Raw genomic sequence first — 26,857 nt, forward strand, 5'->3', positions numbered from 1 at the left:
CTTTTTTAACGCGAGCATGTGAACGGATCTCGAGACTCGACTTTTCGACTTGGAACATCTCGTGAGAATTAATGTACGCAGTAGGAACAATTGCAGAGGTGGAATTTTATTTTTAACGGGACGACCGTGTACTTGTTTACGCGAGGTTTTTGATGAACGTGTGAGTTGTCCGTTGACGCTTGTCGTTTTCACCGATCATTCGGTCGTGCCTGCCTCTGCCTGCTGCCGCGAATGTGGATACTTCATAGTGTGCTGTACTACTGCTGCCGCCGCTGTGCGTTTGAAGTGCTCCCTACGGCTGATCGCCTTTGGATTTTAACAAGTCCTTCACATTCGTGAACGCTTTGAAACTGGTTCGTTATTGTACCAGACCCCGCCGTGATTGTCACTTGATAGCAACATCCGAGGCGCCAAAGCTGTCCGCATCGGCGCTTTCTTTAGCCCAAGTGGTATCAATGTTGTCTGGCAATGGTGTGTAAGGAGAACGTGGTATCATGGTTTGGGAATCTGTCCAGGTAATAGAAATATTATCAGTTTCTTCCTTAACTAATGCCATATTCTCCTTGTTCGGAAATTGATTGTTATAGTTCTTTTATTCATAGCGCTTCTTTTCGTTTTTAACTATGACCTCTTCATCCTTACCAAATTTTGAACTAACCAAAAAGAACATTCCGCAATTTCATCTTAATTTTATGTCAGAAATTAACATGAATGTATTGGTAAATAAGAAATTATATGGATATTGATTTTCATTAATGTTTAATTTACCCCATTATCGATATATCACTTTTCTGTTTATTATACAGGAGTACCAAGTATGGTAGCAACTGTTTTCCTCTAATTTCGTGTGTATTCAAGATATTATAGTGAATTAATAATTAAATCTTCTTATGTATATTTGTCGTAAAATGATAAAATACTACATATATTTCATATTGTTATCAACAGTAGTATCACTTACTTTTCCTGTTGAATATGGATGTTAATAAAATCTTATAAAGCATATTATTAAAAATCTATATATTAAATACCACATTATAATAGATTGTGTATATGTTTTAATAAGAATTATAATCACATAGGCTGTAATTAAATTGTTATTCTGATATAATTTTAACAAGTTATAATTTAGTTAATTATAGTTATAATAATGTTGAATAAATAATATTAATTTATTATATCATTTTATTAGATTATTTCTAACAAATAATATAATTGTCATTTTTATGAGAAAGTTTTAAAAGAATTATATATTTTAGTATTTTACGTATAAATATAAACAGTATAAATTATAAAATACTACAATTTAAAATTAATATATTTTCACAGATGAAAAGTTATTCAGAATTAATTATTTTTGTTAATATTTTTGATAATATTTTGTAACAATATCCAATCATTTTCATTAACTATATACTTTTATGTTAATATTGCATAAATATATTTTTATATTTTTTAAGATATCAGTTACTTACTCAAAACTATTTCATGCTCATGACAAATATTTTATTACAAATAAAGAAAGAAATATTTGTGATTAGTTCATTATTATAAAAAAATATATTTCTGTATGTGCAGTTATAAACGCATCGATGTCATGTGCACGTTATTAAACATGTGCCTGCCGTTTGAAGTACGATACCTTGGCACTTGTGTAGAGGATATTGGTAAACGGGACTACAATGATCTCCGTGACACGGAACATCATGCAAACAGTGCTACTGACCTTGCCGAGTTAACAACCTTAGGTGTGGCAGATAAACGCACACGAAGGAAACTTGCGCTCTATATGGCATTATTGCATTCTTGTAATTATGCATGTGCTGTAATCTTGTACAAGAATTTGTCAAATTTTGACTACCAAGAAATCTCTAACCTATTAAATGGGACCACCTTTACACCGGATGATCAACCACTTGAAGAACTGCTCTTATTGTATACAATGGCTTTAAATCATCCAGCATTTACATATGAGCAGAAAAGTGTCTTCGGTAACATTTACATAAAGCTTCAAGAAGAAGAAGCTCGTCTGAATCTTTCAAAGTTAAATTCATCTTACAAACAAACACAAGTATGTATAATCTTTATGTATTAAATGCATTTATTTATTTATGTAATCTATAATCTAATTAGTATTCTAAATATTGTCTAAATATTTCATACTAAACTAAATGTTAATTTATATCTGTTTTAACAATAGGGTTGCGCACCATGTATGAATACAAACGAAAGATTAATAGACACAGAAATGCAAGGCAGTTGTATGATGGCTCCACCACCAATGCAAACTTATCATGGTAGTTTATAATATGATATATGCATACATATATGTATAATATATTAGGTCATCCCATAAGTTCGTTCCGTTTTTCGAGCAGTTATATTATATTATATTATATATATATATTATATTATATTTATGTTAAGATTGTTTACATACCTTTCAGTTTCATGAAAAAATGTAATCCCCCTCTCATTGTACAACTTCTTCCCATTTTTCAAATGCATTGGTCCCTTATTGCCGTATGTTTATAAATCGACACATGAAATGTATACACAAAAGTCGGCACGAACTTATGGGATGACCTAATATATAAATATTAATATCTTTTTACATTATCTGTAGGAGAAATGACAATGAGAAATAATACCATGGTAACTGGTGTTCCCCCTGGTCTTTCCATGCCTCCACCTGGATTATGCCTGCCAACTCCAGAACAAATGCCAATGGGATCAGGTGGTGCAACACAATACCTTCACCTTGGCTTTCCATCAGTAAATCACATGCCACCATGGACAGGTCAGGTTATGATGGGGAATCAACTGATGTATCACACTGGCGACATGTTGGCTTATCCACCTTCCCCCTTAGTCAGCCGTCAATCGTCACCATCCCAGTCTCGATCTCCTAGTCGCAGTAATTCCCCAATGGGTCGCAGAAATAATACAATGCCGCGCACCTCTTCGCAAGTGACTCAGTCTACTTCGAATACCTTAACATCAACGAGTGCCTCTAACAGTCAAACAAGCATCTGCAGCTCAAATGCCAATTCCCTTCCACCACTTCCCACATTGGGTACGAACAGAAGTCATCCTAGTCAACCTCCATTGCTTCCATCACGCTCTGTTCCCTTGTCTATCAGCAGTTCTACTACTTTTTCACGCCATAATAGCATCGAGAATACTCCTTCTACCTTAATTCCGGCAGCACCTCAATCAAAACAACCTCCACCACCACGACTGCGATCTTCAATTTCTGGTGATTCTTTACGAGAAACGTTAGGAAAAGAAATGCCAAATTTCAAAGGCAACTTGCAGAATTTTTCTCTCGACGAGGTGAGATAGTAAAGTTTTAAAATAGTTTGTAATTACATAAAATATTTCATAATAAATTTTACTTTGTATTTAGTATAAATATATAATAGAATATGTATGTACATTAATAAACATAATAATATGTGATATATTGTGCAGATCCGAAGAATGAGTGATGAGGACTTGAGGGAAATAGGATTAACACAAAATGCAGTAGGGCAATTACGAAGTATAGTTAAGAGTCAAACTACTAACGGCTTAAATCAAATTTCTACTGATAAAAAATTAGATAGTACTAGCAGCACAACACATACAGTTGTAGATTCAGTTGAAAATGAGGTAATACTTAATAATTTATACTTGATATATATTAATATATTGTTAACTTTCATTTAATCGGTGAAGGAAAATTGATGCATAACATAAAATTTTTATTTAGGCTATACCAGGAATGGAGATGTTGAATGATAATGGAAATCAAAGCAGTAAGTCAATGCCATTACAGGAACAGCATCCAGCGATGCATCATCATCATAATCATGCAGCTACACCTAATTTACGGCGATATCCTACTATGCCACCATTAGATCCTGCGCAAATACAAATGTATCCTGCACCGCCACCGATGTATGCTGCACAAAATGCACCATGCTATGCCTGTCTTACATTACCTGTCGCCGGGGTACAAAATCGATATTCAAGGTAGGAAAGAAAGTGTACAATTATTAACATTTACCAAAGTTGATTTTTGAATTTTGAATTAACGATGTTAAAATATTTTAGGTGCAATGCTCAACACGTATATTGTTTAACACAATTACAAGCCTTGAGGTTAGATCCTGAAAACAGCAGGCACTGTTCACAGAGTAGTAGTTCTGATAGTACTGGTAGTAGATCTCCCCCAGAGACTCCTCCGGCAGCACCGTGGGTGAGCGGCAGTGAGAGCAATCCACCGCCAGTTACTGATCATCTTAGTCCTGCACCGGTACATTCTACAAGTGCAGTATCACATCCAGCATCCCAACAACCTATACAATCGGGCCCGGAAAGGCAACGTACTAGAAGAAATCAGACACATGTAATGCGTCATAAAAATCAAATGGTGAACGGCGGTGGGCCACCGAATCTTTCACAATGCGTTTCCTTTCCCACGCCACCTTCGCAGTCGCAGGTCACGTATCTGCCGCATGGTCATTTTCCGGCTTTGAGACCGAGTAGTGGTATTTATTCTAACTTCTCACATGGACCGTACGCAAGACCAGCTTATCCGACCACGTACCAACCGAATGGTGAAATGATGTATCAATATCCTGGACATCCATCCTCAGGAGGAACACCACCACCTCCACCGAATGCAGCCGCGACACCTGTTCAGGCGCCGTATATGCCACCTACTCCGATTGTTACATATGCACCAGCTGCCGTCCCACCAACGAAAATTTCGTGTTATAATTGTGGCAGTAGTAGTCATCTTGCAGTTGACTGTAAAGATCAAACCATGGAAGATCTTACCAAAAAAGGTAACTTAAAAGTTATACTTAATAAAAGTGATGCTTATTGAATTTAATAAATTTCACATATTCCATTACGTATTGTAAATTCGATTACTATATAATACATTTTCAGAAATATATCTCTTTTATGTAGAATGTTACTGCTTATAATTATACGCAAATAAAAGATGGGCAATGTATATAGGTCTTTTGCGATAAGTAATATTTTTTCTCTTATTTTTAATTTCAGCTCAATACCGCTTAGATTACAGTATAATGAAACAACCTGGAGAGTGCCCAAATTCTGACAAGTGATCCCCTGCCGAGGACCATCCAGCAATTTATCATTATCATCATTACCGTAATTACTGTCACCATCATTGTCACTACTACTGTTACTACGATGCCGCCACAGCAATACAACCTAAATACCGTTCAAAAGATGACTGCTATCGCTCCTCATGCAAGTTTTCGGTGATTTTTGTAGACATCCCTTATATTCAGGATGACGATTTTTTAACCGAGGAAGTTTCGCGATTTGCGGTACCAGGTATACTTTTTACAAGTTCTTATTTATGATAGTAATTCTTAATTATGTAAAAAGATGTCGCGTCATGTACAAAGAGAAAACTGGGAGAAGCATAACGCAGAATGCTCTTATCTATGTTTTTAGAATACATTTTGAAAGGTTTGTGTTAGGTACTGACTCGTGTCTTACCAATGATACGTATGGACTACATATAAACACATATACATACATACTCACACACACATTCACAGCACGCCTCAACCCAATTTCTCACTATTTCTCTAGTAACTAGCCATAAACGAAATACAAGAAAAAAGAACGCATTGTGCTCTGATTAGATGAAACTACCATGTTTGACTATATTTATCATTGATACTTTTACTTCTACTAGTACATCTACTATCACTATTACTACTATTACTATTAAACTATTACTATTACTTCTATTATCGCTACTGAGCCACATTTTTATGTATACATATTTTCTCAATTCTTACGTGCGCAATGTTTGAACGAGTGCAAAAGTGAATGATGACAACAGAGTAAAAAAAGATAAGTTGAAAAGAGTAAAGGATGAATGCACATAAGAAAGAGAGAGAAAAGAAAATAGGAAAGAAGAAAAAAGGAAAAATGAAAGAACAACAAACCATAAGTGTTCGATCGTCTAGCTGCCTTTGCGCTCCTGTGTGTATAAAACTATAAATATACGCCGCTCATCACTCATTTATTAACTTATGAATAGTTAGTTAAATAACAATAATTCTCATCCTATTTATATAAATAGTCATGCAATCACGTGCAACTTAAGCAATTTTATACGAGTTTTATTGATCGCCCATCTTTTTTAAGTGTAAGCAATGCGTTAAAAATCTCGTTAGTAAGTAATAAACAAAAGAAAGAATAACGACTTGAATATGTACTAGTGTTAGGTATGAGTGGAGTGGCAATCTGCGTTGAACTCATCTTGTCAACAAATTGCTACTGCATTTAAACCAATTCTTAATTAAACAAACACTGTTAGTGAGTGTCGATCTAATTCTATTAAAGTGTATAATTTGGTAAATCTTTGTCTAGTTCCCATACTTACGATGACTTATAATTTTTAATCGTAAGACTCTCATACTATGCATCTGATCTATATGAAATAGATCCTAGATATTTAAAATAGTAAGGACTGAAAAGATATAAAAACGAGTGAGAGTGAGTTTGATATGTGTGACTTTAAATACACATGCATTTAAAAACTTCCTTTCAGTAGCTTCTGGATATAAAGAATTCTCAGGTGTCTTTTTCTTTTTTTTTGGTTGGTAATGAATTATTTGGCAGCTAGTCAATAGCCACAAACATTTTGGGATTAATATTTTAGAGCTGTTATTTTGCAATGATAAAAATTTGAAAAGAAGAGACAGTTCAGAGTTGATGATTTTCATGTTACCTTTGAATCTGATTTAACAATTTTATTAAGATGATGATAACTTGCTCTAATGGTATTGTTTTCACATATTATTGTATATAAAATGAAAGTCGTTTTTTATTTCTAAACAATACTTTATTCAAATTCCAAAGAAAGCCAAAAATTAGTTGGGAAAAGTCGAAAAAAATATTATTCATACTATATATATTATAATCTTCAAACTTTTGTCAATTTTTTATAAGAAATTCGACTGTGTCGTAATTGCTAGAGTCTGATTCGGTGTTTAGGTAACATTTATTAAAAGTGCCATTTTTGTTGAAACACCCAGTGTCTTCATACCGGTCTATTAAAAAAAAAAAAAAAAAAAAAATAAAGGTTGAGGTTTATCTTGCCGTTAGCATTAGTCAATGATGATTTTTAAAAATTACCTGAGAAAAGTTTCGAAGTGGCTGTGACTGATGAAGAGTGTGTAAAATTAAAGCTCTATGAATATTTTTTTTTAATTCCATAATACAGAATAATCGAATCCTGGTATTCGCGAGTATTTTGTTTTTGAATTAATATCAGTTGTAATTGGCAGATATTGCCTAAGCCAGATTTATGAAACACACACAAACACATTTTTGTATTTTACATTTTAAATTCAGATATGTTGCTTGACAAGAGCAAAAGAAAAATAGCGCAAAGATTTCGTGTGTTTGTATGTGATTCGTCTACGAAACAAAGGGGTCTGAGTTTACAACATATATTTAACAAAAATATTGTAAATCTCTCGATTGAATTTTTCTGATAAGGTCATCATTTGAGTCATAAATTTGAAATTTTCGTTCGCGGACAAATTTCGTTTTCGAAATTAAATATATTATTAAACTATTTTTAAATATAGGTCCAAATGAATGTGTTTGCATCTCGCTAAATAATAACAATTCATTGTTGACCAAGTGGTATTATAGTCACGATTAGTCGTGCTAGAAGCAGAAGCAATAGTATTATAATTATTAAAATATAACACTTTATTGCTGTTTACTAACTGTTGACATTGATAATCAAGGGAATATGTTTTAGTATATCTCAGATGTATGTGTCATTGGCAATAAGATGAATGCGATATTTTTTCTCTTAACTGTTAAGCAATACTTCTTAGCATAACAACAGTACATGTTTTTAAAAGTGAATATTGTATAGTATTAGTGTTGTAAGCAGCAATAAGGGAGTTCTGTAATTTTGTTGCTAATCTGCAATTATATATAAAAGAGAAGGATCGTTTTAGCAATAATGTCATGTTTAATGACATAATATATTACGTAGTTATTTAACAAAAAATTCTATTATAAAGAATGTAACTAAGGAATTGTCGTTTTCATTGCATCGACTACATTCATTTTAATGTATTTCATCAGTTTGATATGTTCGGTTGAAGTGATTGAAAATTTTATGGAAAATATGTATTTCCTAATTTTTGTTCTTATTTGAATTTTCTTAAGAATATTGTTGTTGATAATAATTAATCATCATCGTGGTGAGAAATTAGTTTCATTAGCTATATCATTGTAGGAGGCTGTTTGCTTTGAATCAAGACTCCTTTGTTTAACAAGTACCGTTAAGTACGCATTTAAATTAATGAAACATGTACATAGGTGGCAGAAAGAAACCACTAAAAAATTGTGCTTGATACAATAAGTGCGTTATGTTGTTCAAGTTTGAAAAAAAGTTCAAATGCTCTTGATCAAATCAGTATTATATGGAAAAGAATCAAAAAGTCAAAGAATCATATCACTTGAACAGAAGCCGTAGAGCAAGAGCGTGAGAGATTAGTAGTAGTAATTACAATAAAATGATAATATTAGTATTAATTATAATAATTATATTAATGATAAATTGTATGTATATATATTATATATTATATGTGTGTATATATTATATATAATATGTATATATATATATTACCATATATATATATATATGTATATATATATATATATATACATATATATAAAATAGAGATGTAAACTTTCTGGAAAGATTTGATCATTTTTCAAATGAGAACTCCTTTCGTTTTTAGGAAATGCAGACAAATATTTAAAAAAAAAAAGGGAAAAATGAAGGAAAAAAAGTAAAAAAAAGAAACAAAAAAAGCAAAAACATTGACTCGGATGTTGTTGTACATCTTTAATACGTAATTTTGGTTGTTTTCTATAATAATTATTATCTCATACTTTAATTCTTAGTTTCAGCAATAACTGTTTGTGTTACTAATCTCTATTAGCACTTCTAGCTACTGTTCCTAAGTGTGTTTCTTTTCGCTTCAGTTAGAACTCACGATTACCTTTTCTCTTTCCTATACAAATTTATCGATGAAATTAGACTATTGGTAACAATAAATTATAAAGTACAAGTAATTAGCCATCTTATATTATGAAAAGCAGCTCAAACGTCTCAAAGTTCGCGTTTCTGGTATATTAAAAAAAAAAAAAAAACATGCAACACGTATATTTTATATCGTAATGAAATTTGATAATATCGAAGTAAAAAAAACTTTCTCGACACTTTACATCTCTAATGTTAATTGAATAAAATAGGTTGTACTCAAGTGGAATTATAAAAAGTGAAAAAAGAATGTAAAAAAAGACTAGAGCCATGTGTATCTTTTTTTTGTCAAATATTTTTGGACATACAGGGGTGTAATTGGGCAGCGGTTGAGATTGTACAGAGAAAGTTAACAGAGGAGGTAGAAATGATAAAAAATCTAACGAAATACACATACAGGTACATCTATTGTACAAACAGAAATACCCAAATATACGTGTATATGCAGACATATATCAAGATACCGTCGGCATAGTGACTTAAAAAGCGCTTACAATTACGATGTATGTACATTTGCTGCGTTTTGTGACCGATGCTCGTTATACAATAATGTTTGCATGAGATGATCGATGATTCGAAAAGTTTGCCCGACTATCGAGACTTACGAAGACAATACGTGCTTTGGATGAGAACGAAAATAAAATATAAAAAGTAAAAAAAAAAAAGTGGATAGAAAAATAGCATGAAACACAAAACGCGATACATTATGGATGAGAGTTGCCATTTCAAAGAAATAGGAACGAGAAAAAGACGGAAATTATGAAAAAAACGAATCAAGCGGGGTAAAGCGTGCTGCTTAACGGTTAATGTATAAGTGTAATTATTATTATTTAAAGAAGAATACAAAGAAATAGAAAAATACAAAAAAATTTAGGAGGCATTCTGTGCAAAAGTGAAACTCATTCGGTTTTTGTAGTCGGTCGCTGATGTGAAAGGATCAAATTTTTCGACAAGTAATACTGTTATTGTGGTACGATAAAAAGTGTAATGGGTCAAAACACACAAAAAAACAACAAATTTGAAAATGAAAAAAAATCTGTACGAGGGTTTGTGCCGCTCTACGTCATGTACATAAGAATCGGTGCGAAAGAGGAAGAATGTATGATACGTAAGTATGTATGATATATAGTGTGATAGGGGAAAGAAGATTTACATACAAATATGTGATGTGTATATACACATTATATATATACATACATATATGGAAATATTGAGATATATTTGTAAATTCTGTTATTTGAATGCATTATAAATATTTTAACCTCCTGTAATGAAATATTTAATAAAAAACGTTACCAACCAATCCGTCTACACTTTTAGCCGTTGTGTTTAGGATACGAGCGTCTTATGAAATTGTACTTTCATTTATATGCGATAGTACAAAGAAAAGCTGTGTATATAGACATGCTTCTGTAGAGCAGTTACGATTATTTTGCGATATTACCGACAATTATTATCAAATTTATAACTCTTTGAACAGTAACATTGTTTAATACACATGATTTCTTTACTAACATGCGATTATAAGACACGATAGGACGTAATGCCATTTGTAAATAAATCGAGAAACTGGTTAAAGTATACTCTTAGTCTATTCTGAAAAATGTGATGAGAATCTAGCATTTAATTATAGATGCACCGCTTAATTCGTTTGTATAAAGTATAATATAGTTTAAATTCAGATTCGATTGAATAGTACAAGATACGCCAAGATTATTATTTTAAAAGATACGTTGAAGTAAACTTTATAAAAATGTTGCTTTTTTATATACATACGTACATTTCTCGAGACTTCTATATAATGTTCACACAGCAGGAGCGAATCCACAGAAAAAAAAAATAAAAAAAATAAAAAGAAAGAATCTAATTGTAAAAGGTCTAAATCTTTCTTCGAGAGTTAAACGAAGTGATCCGATGCATTGCATTTGCCGGATGGGTAATATATAACGATAATTACATATTGTGTGCTGTAGACAAAAATTATAGTAATTTGTAATACAAATGAATTGAAGTAAATAAAAATAAATTAAATGTATTTTTTAATGTCGTTAAAAGTAAAACTAATAAAATATTCCGCATAATAATTATTAAATAACTAACGATTTAAATTATTTTGATAACCTACATTTGTTTCATTGCAAAACATTATTTTTACAGCTTTGTGTTTGTGTTTGTGCAATCGAAGAGGGAATATAATAAGCAACGCAATAACGCTGATATTTTGTTCTTTTTTATTTAAATATTATGATCACCTATTTAAATTACGATTGATAAAAGGTAGAAAATTCGTATGAATATACGTACGAATATATGTATGTTGTATTTCTTTGCTGAAATTTGTTAAATTCGACATTTCCAGTATAATCGATCCACAGGACTTCCGTTATGTAAGAATGTGCATGTATGGTAAACTAAGCGGTATAGATACCGCATCATAGTTCTACATAAAATAGATTTTTATTTATTTTGCGTTACGTAGACATTTTTATTATTACGTTTTCATATCCTTGATTTTTCCATATTAGGACAAACTTTCGTAAAATTATGTAAGTGGATTAAATGAGGAACTACAAACGATAATAACAGAAAAATTAGATCAATTTTATCAAGGGACGTATATCTTATATTGAATGTAATTCATGCAATATATTTGTGTTAAGGTTTTATTATAAGCATATCGTAACGAATGATTTCATTATATATATATATATATTGTAATAAATGATTTGTTTCAGCTATAATAGTACTTAATATGTTTGTATCCATTACGCGTTATCGACATCTACACGGATGTGGTGTGGCGCATCCGGAGAAGTTCGTTAAATTATTACACAAGATCCTGCATATGTTGTGATATGGATTAATTGAATAAACGATACTGGAAAAATGTTTTGTTCGAATAATGAATACATAATTTCATTATACATATGTATGTTCCCCACAGATATATAATCCGTGTGCAGTAGAACGATGTCAGATATCCTTGACTTTAACTACTATTTCGGCATGTGATCGAATCGAAGTTGCAAGGGCGTGATGAAGAAACGATAATCACGTTTGAGAAGTCTGACAATGTAATCGGAGATATTAAATGCAGAAGAATGCCTATATTGCATCAGGGACGCGTATAAAACGGTAGTCGAACGATTATGCCATGAACGAGATAAGGGCGACAGGAAGCTGTACAAAATACTTTAATGTCTGGTCATTCTCTCGTGGCATTCCATTGCAATCAGACGCATACCGAAACATTCCATCTATTTTTCCCTCATCATATTTATTCCTGTACTTCTAACTCTGTTCTTAATTCTGTTTTATCCTACATATCTGCACGTATCCCTTTTTGCAGAATACTCTCGTCTGACTAACCGAACTATTCCATGTCCATCTATCTGTCGGAACGTGTTCGAAGGGTTGAAGCAGAAGAAGGAGATCGAAGTAGATGGACCTCGAGAGAGAAGAGAGAATCATTTTCTCCGGTATCTATTGTGGGGATCGCATAAGCTCCGTCGCGAGGAGTCGCCGTGTCACGCAGCGGGGTCGATTGAATCGACGAACGAGAGAACGGGCAATAAAAAGGCGAGTCGGAGCGAGAAGGATCAAACGAGCCCGTGACCATTGCCGGTAGTGCCACCTGGCCGTGATATAGTTAAGAGAGGAGGTTAAGGGGTGCGTATTGACGCGACTGCGCGATTTCGTCGACGCGGTGGAAAAGGGTAGCGCTTTCGCGGCAGTGAGAAAGCGCGCTCCGCTGGAGAAACAGAGAGGGAAAGAGAGGAAGGGAGTCGACGAAACGAGAACGAGAGAAGGAGGGGACGGCCTGAAAAGCTCGGGCCAGCCTGGGTTCGATCGCTCAATATTCATCCCTTGGCCGGACGAGAGCACCCGAGAACAGTAGCTCCAGACGAGGGCACGAATCGACCCTTCCTTTCTTTGCGTCCTCGCCCGCGGAACTGTTCGATCGCGGCACTGTTCCACCAGAAGACGAAGAACAAGATCAGCAGAAGGAGCAGCAGAGCCGGCCGAGAAAAGGATTCACGCACTTGTTCGTTCGTGGTGATTCGCGGGAGAGATCTGCGGCAGTTCTCTCCATTTTTTCGTTTAACCGATCAGAATGGAGGGTAAAAAAGTCGAACAGTATTATACTCCGCCGCCGAAGCTTGGTAAATGGGAGGGTTTTAGGGTCTTTTTATGGAACTCCGAGACTGGACAGTTCCTGGGGCGCACAGGCGCTAGTTGGGGTAAGTTTTCGTATCAAACATATCTCATTTCTTTTTCATTCTCTTTCTTCGAAAAATTTATTACGTGCCTGCACTCTCAAATTGAAATCGAATTCAGCGTCAGGTCGCGAATTTCATCTTGTCTTTTTAAACAATTTTGGAAAATTACGTAATTTTTATTGACAAATACGTTTCGATCGCGTTTTCGAATTTCCCCCTCGAAATAAAATTAAGATTTCCTTCGATCGAAGGATAGTAATGGTAATACTAGATTTCATGCGTAGATTTATTTGTCGAGTTCATCGGATAATTGATCCGTAGTATTGTCAAAGATCATTCCGGAAAATTCCCTAAAACGTATCGTCAAAGGTCAGAACTTGAATATCCCGATTGACATTTAATCGTAACCCCATAGTTCCTGACGTAAAGCGACGCAATGTACACGCGCACTGCAGATCAGTAACGATGTTATATATCTAGAAAGAACTTTCGTGCCGCATTCAAACGAATAAAACCGTTCTGATCGTAGTTTAATCGATTTCTCTTTGATAACGTTGATATCATTAAACTATCACATTCATTCCTTTCCTCTACTTTTCTTCAGTGAAACATTTCAAAGCTATACTTAATCTACTATAAAAACCTATTTCTATCATGAATAAAATAACTTGAAATACGATCGTTCATTTCTTTCATGAAAGAAACGTTCTTTGCTATTCTGTCAAAATAATCATACACGGTTCTTTGATGCGACAGAAATCAGATATTTAAATAAAAATGTTGAATTGTAAACTTCTTGTTTTATCTAAAACGCATCCTGTTCCGACAAAGCTAGCTTTTTCATCGTTTCCGCATTATCCTTTTCGTGTATTAGAAGATTCTCAATTGGATCTTTAAAAGAAACGTATGGAGGGGCGGCAACCTCACGATTTTCATCGTCCTACTTTTATCTTTTGTAATATGTATGATGTAATACGTATAAGAGGAAAGGCATAAGGTTAAAGAGTGTTCCTAATTTTTGAGCCTAACGATTAGAAAAATTTATTTCTTCGTTAATTCTAAGTGAAAAATATGTTGTATTCCGATTTGAGATTTGGGATGGGAGGACAAAAATATTAAAACTACCTCTAGAATGCATAATGCGGTACTTAGATATTATAGATTTATATTCTTTACATTTGTTCTTTATATTTTCATTAATTTATTACTCAATTATATAAATATGTTATTAATCTAAAATATTATATTTGATGCAATTACAACGATTATGACAATTCCGTGGGATACTACCGGACAACGCAACAAACGAATTCTCCATGTATCGTGTCTGTCATGTTATGTAATACAATTGCGAGATTTGGTCGATGATGATCCAATATTACGGTATTCTAGATAATATATTCAATGACTGATCTTTTAATCAGCAAAGAAAGAAAACGAAAAGATTAAAAAAATTGTTTTTGCAAAATTACGAAACAATCGACAGAAGGTTGCAAACATTAAATATAAGCGAAATGTAATAGATAGGAGAAGAAAATGATTCTATTTGAAAACTAGGTCTATTATACGCTGTAGGATTGTAATTACTACTAATTAGAAAGCACTCATAATAAATTTGGTCATGGTCGTAGGTATAGTCAGACAATGTCATATAATGTCATATAATATAATCATTCCATTTTATACAACGTATAATATATTTATGTTCTTGTCTAAGCTGACAAACTAACGTTTAAATAAGTAAACTTCTTCTATTGTATAGAAGAATTATTATTCTACATAAAAGTTATTTTAGCTTCACTTCGATACATCTTATTGTTAGCATATTTCTTCAAAATTTCTATTACAAAATCGATCTGTAATAAAATTGTTGCACAGATCATTGGATCATAGTTTTTATATTTATTTTTTACATTTTTTTACATTTATCTATGTATAATAAATTCTTAATAATTTCTTTAATCGACTAATAATTTTCAATTCGATACACAAATTTATAATCTTTTTAAAGTATGTGCACCTTTTTTAAGAAGCAAGCCAAGTTAGTAATAAATTATAGGATTTGCTCGTTGAAGTATGGGGTGGGAGTTAGGTTTCAAAATCGGATTGTTTATTTAAATCTTTCCGTGATTAAAGAAGCTTCGTTACAGTGAGCAAATATTATTGTGATTCGTGTTCGACATTATTATTTGGATATATATATATATATATATATATATATATATATATATCGCATAAATTTCGGAAATCTTTTTTGTAAACTTCTTGACATTCACTGATTTTGCAATTTTCTTGCAATATTAACGAGGCAATTCGGTCGGTCGTTGTGTTATTGTGTTAGCATACTTAAAGCAGCTTATCTGTTCGCCTTTGCGAGCTATATTCTTTCTATGCTCCACTGTCTTTTGTCCCCTCTTCTTCTCCTGAAGTTGATCGTCTTCCACCAAAATCAATACAATCCAGCGTTCTTACCATTCTGTAGGAATAGCTTGCTCTGATTTTACACGGTTCGCTTGTGTCTCATTTTAACTTTTAATAAACTTTGTTATTCGATCTACTAGCTAAAGAAATAGAATACAAACTGTATAGAAGATCATAAATATTTTTCAAATATTTAATTATATTTGAATATTTGAGTATCCTACAAATGATTGAACACTTTATTTCGTATTAACAAATACTCTTGATTAACATTTACATTATTTATGGTGTTTCAAATTATGAATTTTCTCAACAATGTGAAAAACATGACACGAATATTATACCATTGTGTAATAATATGAATGCAATTTTCAATTGTATCTCGAAGACGTTAATAACAAATGATATTTCAGTAGAATCTAGAATTCATCATTGCAACACGAGGTGCTTCTTCGAGCTTGTGGATTTAAGTGATTGCATTGATTTCATTTAGGGATGTGTTAATCTAATAAATATAGATAAGAGTATCGGAAAATTCCGGCTTTTAAATAAGTGGGATTGTACGAGTAAATCGCATGATAATAATTTTGTATAAAATTCTGAACGTTTTATAATTTGCCTCAAGAAATACAGAACAGGGTAGTACATGTATCCGATGAATAAGATTCAAAATGCATTCTTGAAAGTAGGTTTCTGGATAAAAAGTAGATCAAACGATATTATCTTTTCGTCCAAATACGGCACACTATTGCGGTTGCTGTAGTAACGTAACATTTTCACGGTTTTTTTGAGATATCGATCACTTCGTATGCGGAACGCGGCGGCGCTACAAACTTAGAAGCCATCACGGTTCTTTCATGAAGTAGGTCATTGATATTGTTGCGCCTACGTTCGAATTTCTATACAGAAAATGGCAGTCTTTATAGTATTTACTATCGATACATCTACCCCGGAAACAAGGAAATAGAGTTGTCACAGAGAACAAGATTTTTTTGTAAAATTTGTATCGAAAGAAACCGATTTGCGTCGAAGACATTATGTCAATCCTATACCTTATTTGAATCTTTCAGATTTGTTTAACACGTTTGCAAATTGATTTTAAACGAATGAATTGCGTTCTGAAGGGATGAAAAACAATCTATTGGAGTATTGAAGAAAATCTTAATTCCTAATTTAAACTTTCTTTATCGTTTGTTAATAATTTTTTATAAAACTACCGGAGATATGTACGTAACGTTAACATGATCAGCGGAGAACGTCTTCCTTAAATAAGGATGAAATAAAAGCAACCAGTTTAACGTAATGATATGTAATTCTACAATACGAATATTGGTAGAACGTAGAGAACTATGACTAGAGAGATCAATAACCTACTTTGGTTTTCTTATGCTATGTAAGGGAATTCTAGTTGTTAGTATTAAAATTCTTCTGCGAGATGTCATCCTATTTTTGTGCATAAAACTCTACTGTGTAAATGCAAAATGCACGGATCGTTAAGTTTCCACATTTCCACATTTCTAGAAATGTTTAGTTTCCACCGTATGAAAAGAAATAAAAATGTAATCAAGAAAATATATTATATGGCATTAAAAAGAGAAATATGAATATAAATAAAATGATATCAGTATATCGTAGAAACAGGATGCTTCACTGGGTTTTATACTAAAATTTGGTGTAGTGCCAAGTGGAACTACAACTTCGTTTAACCTTGTGGACAAATCTTCTAAATTAAATTTAATTGTCGACTATTACAAAAATAGAGACATTGACTAGATGGGATCGATGTAAGATTTAATTATAGTATTAATATCCTTTTAATGACAAAATACTCGATAAATTTATTTACTAAATATGATTTAATAGAAGGTTACTATATAATTCTTCAAATAATCTTTTACAACGTTTGCAATCCGATGCAAGTATAGATACGTGTTATGATTCTTTGAAAATAAATTGCTCGAAATGGATATTCATCAATGATTCTTATTGTAAACTCGCAGCATCGCTTACTCAATACCAATTCAGGCCAATTAGGTCTCGGATCATAATTGTCTCAGTGTTGTAGAGTTCAGTTGCTGTGCGTATTCACAAAAGGAATTATTACAATAAAACATTTGCCTTGCTTTAATTGGCTAAAGTGTCCGAGATCTACGTTCTTATACTTCGTCGTACTTTAAGTTGTTTTTTAATCGACTACGGAGATCTTTTGCGCACATACTGCTTTTATCTTAAAGAAAAGATCAATTCACTATACTGATTTCCGTATATGATTTAAATGGTCGGATAATAGTTAAAGCAAAATTATTACGGAGTAATTTAGAAGATAATCGATATTTAGAGAATATGTACATAATTTCAAAAAATTAACAATCTCTTATTTTTCGATTGCAGCCAAAATCTTGTTATTCTACGTTATTTTTTATGCGGTACTGGCTGGTTTCTTCGGAGCGATGTTAACTGTTTTCTACCAGACGTTAGACCCGAATGCACCGAAATGGCAATTGGACAATTCCTTGATCGGAAGCAACCCCGGACTTGGTTTTAGGCCTATGCCTCCTTCAAGCAATGTTGAAAGTACCTTAATTTGGTACAAAGCAAGTGACGAAGGCAATTTCTTACATTGGACCAGAGAATTGGATAAGTTCCTCGAAGGTAATCTATTTCTCAATTCTGGTACTTGATTTTTTTTTCTTTTTTTACATAACACAAGATACTAAACAAAAATTTTGTACCCATAAATTTGAAATAATTATTCTGCTAAGATTAACTCTATCAGTTAAAATTTATGTAGTTGAATATAACGTATTTTTTAGAGTACTTTATTATTAGAAAGCAGAAGTAATAAAATTATATTATCTTGCATCGTTAATAAAATATTTACTAGATATAAATGTTCAGTAATGCTATTTCCATAGATCTATTACGACGCTAATATTAACCGATAAGCGAGAAAACAGTCTTTGTCCTAACGAGCCAATTACGTCAAGAACCCGTTAAATCCGGTCAAGGTGGGAACAATCTTTAGATCAGAGTTTCGGTGTTTTTATATTCTACAATATATAATCATATATGTATCTAGGAGTTAAATATAGAACACGTAATTAGGTACGGTATAGAAAATTAGAAATAACTTTTAGAAAAATTTTACCAAAATAAGAAACAAAATTCAAATCGATATCTTGATGTGTTCCTTCACCTCCTTGGGTATTCTAGGATTAATGAGTCTCCGTGATAATTAAATAAAAAATTAATTTTGAATCTGTTTAGAATACCAAAAACCTGCTACCTCGACAAACGGTGCCCAGAAGAGGATGATGTGCGACTATGGCAAACCACCAGCAGCCGGCAAAGTCTGTGACGTAGACATGAGCACATGGGGACAGTGTACGAAGAAACACAAATATGGATACAACAAATCTGCTCCTTGCATTTTCCTCAAGTTGAACAAGGCACGTGATATTAAAAACGTTACTACGATATTATTATACATATAGAGTGATTGTTCTTATTAAATTATGTACTATTAAAAATCCGAGAAATTTGGCAAGCGTTATTTTTATTAGGAAACTCTCGATTTTTACGTACGCAGTCAGCGAGAAATACTAATAATTCTAATGCTTTAGATTTTCGGCTGGAAACCCGAATATTATAATGACACGAAAAATCTGCCGAACACAATGCCAACCGATCTTCAAGAACACATCAAACAAGAGGAACACGCCAACAGATTGGATACAGTGTGGGTGTCATGTTCCGGTGAAAATCCCGCAGATGTTGAGAACATGGGTGCCATTCAATATATTCCACGTCGTGGTTTTCCTGGATACTATTTCCCGTTCACAAATACTCCTGGATACCTTAGTCCCCTGGTAGCTGTCTTCTTTGAAAAGCCTAAATGTGAGTTATCATTAAATCACAATAACCTACCTATGATCTTTAAAGGATTTTGAATATTCCGTTAATTTTCAGACGGTGTGTTGATCAATATCGAATGTAAAGCTTGGGCGCACAATATCATTCATGACAGATTCGAGAGGCGTGGTTCGGTACATTTCGAACTGATGGTGGATTAAGCATCGTACTCGCCACCTTTTGCAAGATCACTACCAACTGCGTCCAAGAAAATATAGGAGGAAGGAGAATAAAAGAAATTTCTTTTTTAATCAATCTCGCTGGCGCATCGTGACCACTCCTTCTTCCCTCCGGTTTTCTCTGCCGACGATACCGCCCTAGCCGCGTATTTTCTCGTCGTTGTAACGTAGATCTTTCAGAGATTCACCGATCATTTCTCATCATCTTCATCTTCGTCGTGATTCTCTTCATTGCAACACCATGCGATAATAGCTACTGTCGTTTTTTCACACAAATCGCGCTACTCACTCTCATTATGAAGGACCGTTCTTCAAAAACACCGTTACACGTGTTCGTTTCATTCAGCGTACAGAGATTTTTCATAAACGCCGCGTGTTTCCGTCGTCGTCGCTTCCACAAAGGTAAAAGCATTTTATTATAGGATCACAAAACGGACCAGTGAAATTGGCTATGTACAAGCTATATATCTATATATGTATATGTATGTATATATACGTACGCATATGCGCGTATGTATCAGGATGCACAAAAAAGAAAAACAGTTTAGCGGAAAAATTCTGCACAAAAAACCGCGGCGGTATCACTTCTTTTTATCGGGGGCGAAGAGGAGTGGTCGTACCATCGTGATCTAAATATCGTTCGGGATATCAGTTGGAGCGCGTAAGAGGTTTCCCTTACTTTTTTGCCCCTTTTGCGAATTTTTCGCTTTTCGTCGTCTGCTAATTTCTTAGTCTCGTTGCGGGCTTTGACGCACGTGTAATGTCCTTTTTTTTTCTCTTTTTTTTCTCTCTCGAAGTTATATTGATATTCGCCTAGCCAACGAGACTCGCTAACGTGTAGGGTACACCGAAAATAATTGATACCCTTAGTTCGTGCCACGTAGACGTATTAAACAGAAAAAAAAGCAAAATGTTAGTGTCTTTATGCCCGTCGGTACGGTGCACCCGGCACGGTGGAACTTTTGATTTCGAATTCCACGAAGAAGCTCTCGGACGCGGCTCTCGGCGAATCTCGATCGAAAGTTCCGTCGTTTCGGGATGAAAGGTGAGGGATGTCTGAAATAATCGAAATTCATATACACGCGCGCACGCGCACACGCATACACAAAAGCTAATAGAGACAAGTCGAAGGGAAGAGAGTCTATTTCATGCGAGTTTGTCAACGAACTCGTCGAAACGGGACAACAGGAAACTAATTAATTGACTTGGTAAGAACGATTGCATTGTTACCGAAGGTTTCGTGCGGTGGAACTTTTGATTGGAAATCCTCCAGTTTTTACTAGCTTTGTAATAGATTTCTATTTTATTATTTCGAACGAGGGAATAATATTGCGAACTGTTGGCAGGAGCGCGTGAAGCAATTATAAATAAAACTTCTAATTTAATTAATGAAAAACAGGTCATCCTTGGATTTTAATTTGAAGTTCCGCCAGTACGGAGGTAAAAACTATTAAATGTGTTGTATACAGTGGATATAATTAATGGTGGTAACGTAAAGTAGTAATTAGTATTAATATTTTAGTTATTAATTAGTATTAATGGAAAGTATTAATAAAATAGAAATAAAATCAATTAAACGATCAAGAAAAGAAATAATAATGATAGTTATTGCCTTTCATTATCGAAAGGCTAATACAAAACTATTGAATGAAAGCAATCGATATGTTTTGTTGTGTGTTCTTTTTTCTTTCGTATACTTAGAGGAAAAACTGCTCAAATCTTTCGGAAAGAGAAAGAACTTTGAAAAGCGAAAATAACAAATTCGGCAGTTACCGCCATTAACGTTAATAAATGTACATAGATACAAGATTCGAAGCAAATAAGAGTGGAAGATACCAAAATTTCATTGGATTTCGATTTGTCGAGAAACAGCGCGCTGTTTGCACGGGAAAGTTTAATCAGCCTAGTGATAATCGTACAACACCGTATGGAATATGTATTTATGATTATATTGTACCGCATGATAATATCTAGTGCTAGTCCACGCAATCGTATAGTCGATAGGTTGTATCCTATAGTCTGGAGATCAGAGGAATTGTGTTCTATTTCGATAGTACTTCATTCTCTTTGCTACTTAATATTCTATCTATTTATATTCTCTTATGTGATGATTTTACCATTTTGCGAGGAGTTTATTTTTCTTTTTCTCTTTTCTCATCTCGCTAAGATGATTTTTGTATTTCAACCGATGTACTTGATCGTATCGATATTTCCTTTGCTTTGTAAATTGCAATTTTACATTTGATATTCCTATTTTTCTATTTTTCTTTATAGCAACCAATGATAATGGTATGTACTTAATGTAAACGAAATCGAATGTCTGTCATCTGATCTCCATTCTTCATGGCTTAAATTTAGAAGCAAAGCTGGTTGTTCCGAGAGCTTGTTCGTTTTTCGAAGGACAGCGTTTGCGCGGTGGTCGCCGCCCTTGGTATCTGGGATTTTTGGTGGTTTATGATACTTATTCGAATTACGACGGGACGGGCTTACGTCGTGAATTTAATCTTAATCAAACGACGAGGAACATTATCCCTCGTTTTAATTGTTTGCAAACGCTTATACATTCACTACCAAAGTTATACTGCCATTATATGATCTGTTATCTATTATATACAAATTTTTAGATTCCGTTGCATTTTACATTATTTTACCTGCGTGTTGTATACTGCGTAAAACGATTAAGCTATAGTTAACCGATTCTCATACCGATGATCTTTCTTTGGGATTGACGAAATGGCAATCCTATTTTAACTGGAAATTATCGATTTATATGAAAATAATCGATCTTGATAGCATAAGCGATCGGTGCTATAGAGTTAAAAGAAAATTTTCTTCATTAAATTCTCGATGAAAGCGTAGAAAAGAATCGATCGCTCTTGATTATATGGACGAAAAGATAGTACAAAGGCTATAGATGAAGCGATCCGAACGGGCGGCGACTTCGAATGTGAGCGCTGCCAAAAATAAGATCAATAATTTTATTGCTATTTATTAATCGACGTAACGTGCGATTATTAATTACCATTAGTATTATTATTATTATTATTATTATTATTATCGTCATTAATATTAATTATTATTCTCATCATTATCATTATCATTATTATTATTATTACTATTACCATTATTACTATTATCGTTAATTTTTGAGTCCTCGCCCGGAGCCATATTGAGATATGAGAAAAAACTTAATATAGATTAATCGTCGACGACACTATTAACTTTTAAGAAAAAAAAAAAAAAAAAAAAAGAGGAAGGAAGGACGAGGCAGACGGAAAAGAAAATGGAATGAAAATGAGAACGTACTAATGGAAAAAAGACGAAGGTACCGATGATAATGAAAACGATGATGAATTATGCGTTGATGGTATAAAGTACTAATAGGAACTATTACACTTGTATCCAGTGCACTGATCGAGAACGATTATATATGTATATTCATCATTGTGAATGAGCTGTTTCTAATAATGAACATCTGTTGTTAAAGTATATAGATTACGTTTCACGCAAGCGTGAACAAGAAAAAAGAGAGTTGAAAGAGAGCCGGGAAAAGCTTGATACCGAAGAAAACTACTAGCCATGGATCAGGTTCGGTGGGATTATTAGTAATCATGCTTAAGGTTTCCTAGCTTGCCGTAATCGAACGCCCGTTTCTCGAAACCAAATGGTGGAATTTCAACGAGAACAATCCTGCACTATCCTGCAAGCTATGTTTATTCTCCAGATTCTATTTGAAACATGTTTCCTGTGTGATAATCGTTAACACAATTAGCGATTTAAGTATGTGACGAATTATGTACGTGAGACGTATGCGTATGAGAGTAGATGAAAATTTCGATGAAAAGAAAAAACTGGCGGAATTTTAAGCTTTAAGATACATTTAAAGATATATGGAGTATATATTATAGAATTATGTATACATTTAAAGTAACGATAATTATATGATATACATATATATTATAAATACACATAAGGTTAATATTACTAAAGATGATTTTAACGTAATTCCTGAATAGCCGGTCACATTAGTAAAAATTCGACAGAACTTGCGATATTGTATGAAATGTGAACGCTAAGGAAAACAGAGGAAAAAACGGTGACAAAATAATATTCTAACTAAGACGATTAATCTGAATAAGTCAAATTAATTCTAAGTGTGATTCGTATATTATAACGCATATATGCATGCATGCCGGTTATAATACTATTCGTTAAATTATCTGATGATATGTGTATGTATCTATAAGACATTTGAAGGTTCATCTATGTTATATACATGCGTTGGGAACCGCTCAGTTAGGCACGAGATTAATTGAAATCGATGCATATAAAAGGGTGTGTTACACGAGAAAAATTGAGAGGAATACCGATATAGAATTACATTAAGATTTCATCGAGAAGTCGATAAAGAAACGAACGAATATGTGTGATATATGAGATATATGATCACAAAACATGACATCAAATTTCTGTGTCGGGACACCGTGTCGTTGGTTCTTAATGTTAGATCTATCTTCACGTTCCCCACTTTCCTCTGATTCTGCCTCAACGATTACCAATTGCTTTGTAAAATTGACTCGAATTTTCCTATTATTAGCGCTAACGCTTAATTAAAATAGTTAAATATCGAGGTTCAAGCATTTGCAACGTTGAACGACTGCGGAGCCAAGAAATCTCTACTTCTGCTTTGATCTTGCTGAAATAAATTTCAGCCGTTAAAACAAGATATCGCGACTTGATGTCTCGGGAAAGGAAATTAGCGTGAACACGTTAATATTCTTTAATAGTTAATATAATACGATTACCCATGACTGCATCTACTTTTCACATCTTTGCGACTTTTTATGTATAGGGAAGAGGTTCGTCAACAGAAGTTAGCCGAACGTGATATTACGACATCAAAAAAGAAAATAGTTACCAAAAATACAAATAAAGTAAAAGAATAGTAAAGCGAATACTCCTTGCTTTAAGGAGTAGATGATTCTGAAGATGTAAAACACCATAAACGCTTATGCTGTGGTGCAGGAATTTCTTCTGTATCGATCAATAAGATTTTACCGTAGACTACGAAGACTCGAACTTAGTATAGCGCGAAATCATTATAAATTTTGTCGTCCTGGAATATTGCTTTGGGTCTTCGTACACCTACATTTGTTGTTGTCGATTAAGAAAAATTATGTATTTAGATCCATTATGGCGACATTGATTATTAGATGTTTAAGAATATTACCGTTGATACTAATATGATCTGCGCCAATATATAGTTGTCAAGAGACCTGTCAGTATCATAGAACGAGATGAAACGAGTATGTTGAACGATCGTTTTAACTCGGATGGTTTATAATCCACAAAGCTATGAACCCTTGAAATATTGGTATTTACTATAGACTGCAATTTGTTTTTGCTATCGATCTGAAAATAACCGATGATCGCAAGCAAAAGGAATATAGTAACAAACTTAAGATTACTTTGATTCTTTCGTTGACTTTGTGTTGTAAATGAAGAAGAAGAAAATTTAATTCAAACTTCAGAAAGCTTTAAAGCGATCAGAACGATCGCAAACAACAGTGGTTGCTAATGGCAATTATCGAGAAAGAGATTAATATCCAGACTACTATGAAAAAATTCCAAAGTTTCAAACAATATATATTCTAAGAAATTTGTCTTTCGAGAACTTTTCATGTGTACGAACTTTCTATCCCATATCGTTGTGATATCACCTTTGATTTCGAAACTAGCGCTTCAATCGCGGCGACAAGATCTTTAAGCATGAATATTTAATAATAATTTAAGACGAGATGGCATTGCTGTTGATATCATTATGCTTGAAATGTGTTGTGAAAAATAAACAGAATGTATAAAAGCCCTTTCATATTTTGATTTTATTATTACTCTTTAAACATAATTACGATAAAATGGATCAAAGGAAATAATCGTATTGTTAATAATACAAATATTGCAGTGACTAATTAACCTAGTTATTGTACAAATAATACGAATTTTCTTAAAGATTACGGGTTATGGTTTTTTCAGTTATTTTATTTAATATTTTTACATAAAATTATTACATACATAATTTACTTATTGTACATACATAGATTTAGAATATAGTATCTAAAAATGACGGCATTTAAATTAATATATACAGCAATATCTTGTTTCAAATCTAAATAGTAGTTATTAATTTAGAAACTTGAAAATATCAATATTGTTTATTTCATTATGTTAGTCTTAACATATTAAAGAAACTAAGTATTACACCTATGTGTACTTTTTGATACTGCTGAAAAACAAGTTAAAACCGATTTTCCCAGAATACCTTATCTAAATTATATTTAATTATACTTACGGAATTAAGTGATGATTCCGTGTGATCTAATCGATTTATTGCTACATACAATTATTTCTTGTTCCTAATATGAAGAAAATTGTTAATAACTACATGATAAGAGACAGACAGAGTAAGAAAAATAAATATTTCGTAACATAAACCGCGAAACATTTATCTCCCTATTCAATTTGTGTGTGGCGCGCGGCTTTAAACTGTAAACGAATGAGAAGTCATTTCGCTCCAGCCAATCAGGAATCTGCTAGACAAAGTTTTGGCGCGAATGTCACTGAATATCGCAGTGAATACCACTGCTTGGAAAGCATGGTGTCAAGATGTATTATAACTATGTAATGTTTCTACCACTATTCCATTGTCTTCAGTCGACTATTATCATGTTCGTTTAACTAGTTAACTAGTAAGTTCTTATTTAGTACTTTGTTACGTTAGCGAAATTTTGTATTATTTCAAATTTTCTCTAGTTGTCTGTTACCAACGGTTTGTGTTATGAATTTTTCAAATAGAATTTCAGTTTGATTATTGCTTCATTTTGACTCAATTAATTCAGTTTTATACATTAATTCTAAATGCTTGATTATAATTTGCTTGTTTGCAAATGAGTGATTGAGTTCGCAGATGACTTCGAAAAAAGTGTGATGTATTGGCGTTGTGACAACTC

General features: G+C 33.1%; 2 protein-coding genes across 2 annotated transcripts; both read left to right on the forward strand.

Moving 5' to 3' along the window:
- Positions 1-8: 8 nt before the first annotated feature.
- LOC126916366 (zinc finger CCHC domain-containing protein 2) lies at positions 9-10,421 on the forward strand. Its single transcript, XM_050722090.1, has 8 exons — positions 9-515; positions 1,579-2,071; positions 2,201-2,297; positions 2,627-3,336; positions 3,475-3,654; positions 3,755-4,017; positions 4,099-4,835; positions 5,059-10,421. The coding sequence occupies exons 1-8, from the start codon at positions 469-471 to the stop codon at positions 5,121-5,123; spliced, it is 2,592 nt and encodes an 863-aa protein (XP_050578047.1). The 5' UTR covers positions 9-468; the 3' UTR covers positions 5,124-10,421.
- A 2,481-nt stretch (positions 10,422-12,902) lies between these two features.
- LOC126916374 (sodium/potassium-transporting ATPase subunit beta-2-like) lies at positions 12,903-25,722 on the forward strand. Its single transcript, XM_050722112.1, has 5 exons — positions 12,903-13,359; positions 18,151-18,411; positions 19,027-19,208; positions 19,383-19,656; positions 19,729-25,722. Exons 1-5 carry the CDS (start codon positions 13,233-13,235, stop codon positions 19,830-19,832), a joined length of 948 nt encoding a protein of 315 aa, XP_050578069.1. The 5' UTR covers positions 12,903-13,232; the 3' UTR covers positions 19,833-25,722.
- The last annotated feature ends 1,135 nt before the right edge of the window (positions 25,723-26,857 follow it).

This window comes from Bombus affinis, chromosome 5 (assembly GCF_024516045.1).
Source record: "Bombus affinis isolate iyBomAffi1 chromosome 5, iyBomAffi1.2, whole genome shotgun sequence".
NCBI classification, from domain to species: Eukaryota; Metazoa; Arthropoda; class Insecta; order Hymenoptera; family Apidae; genus Bombus; species Bombus affinis.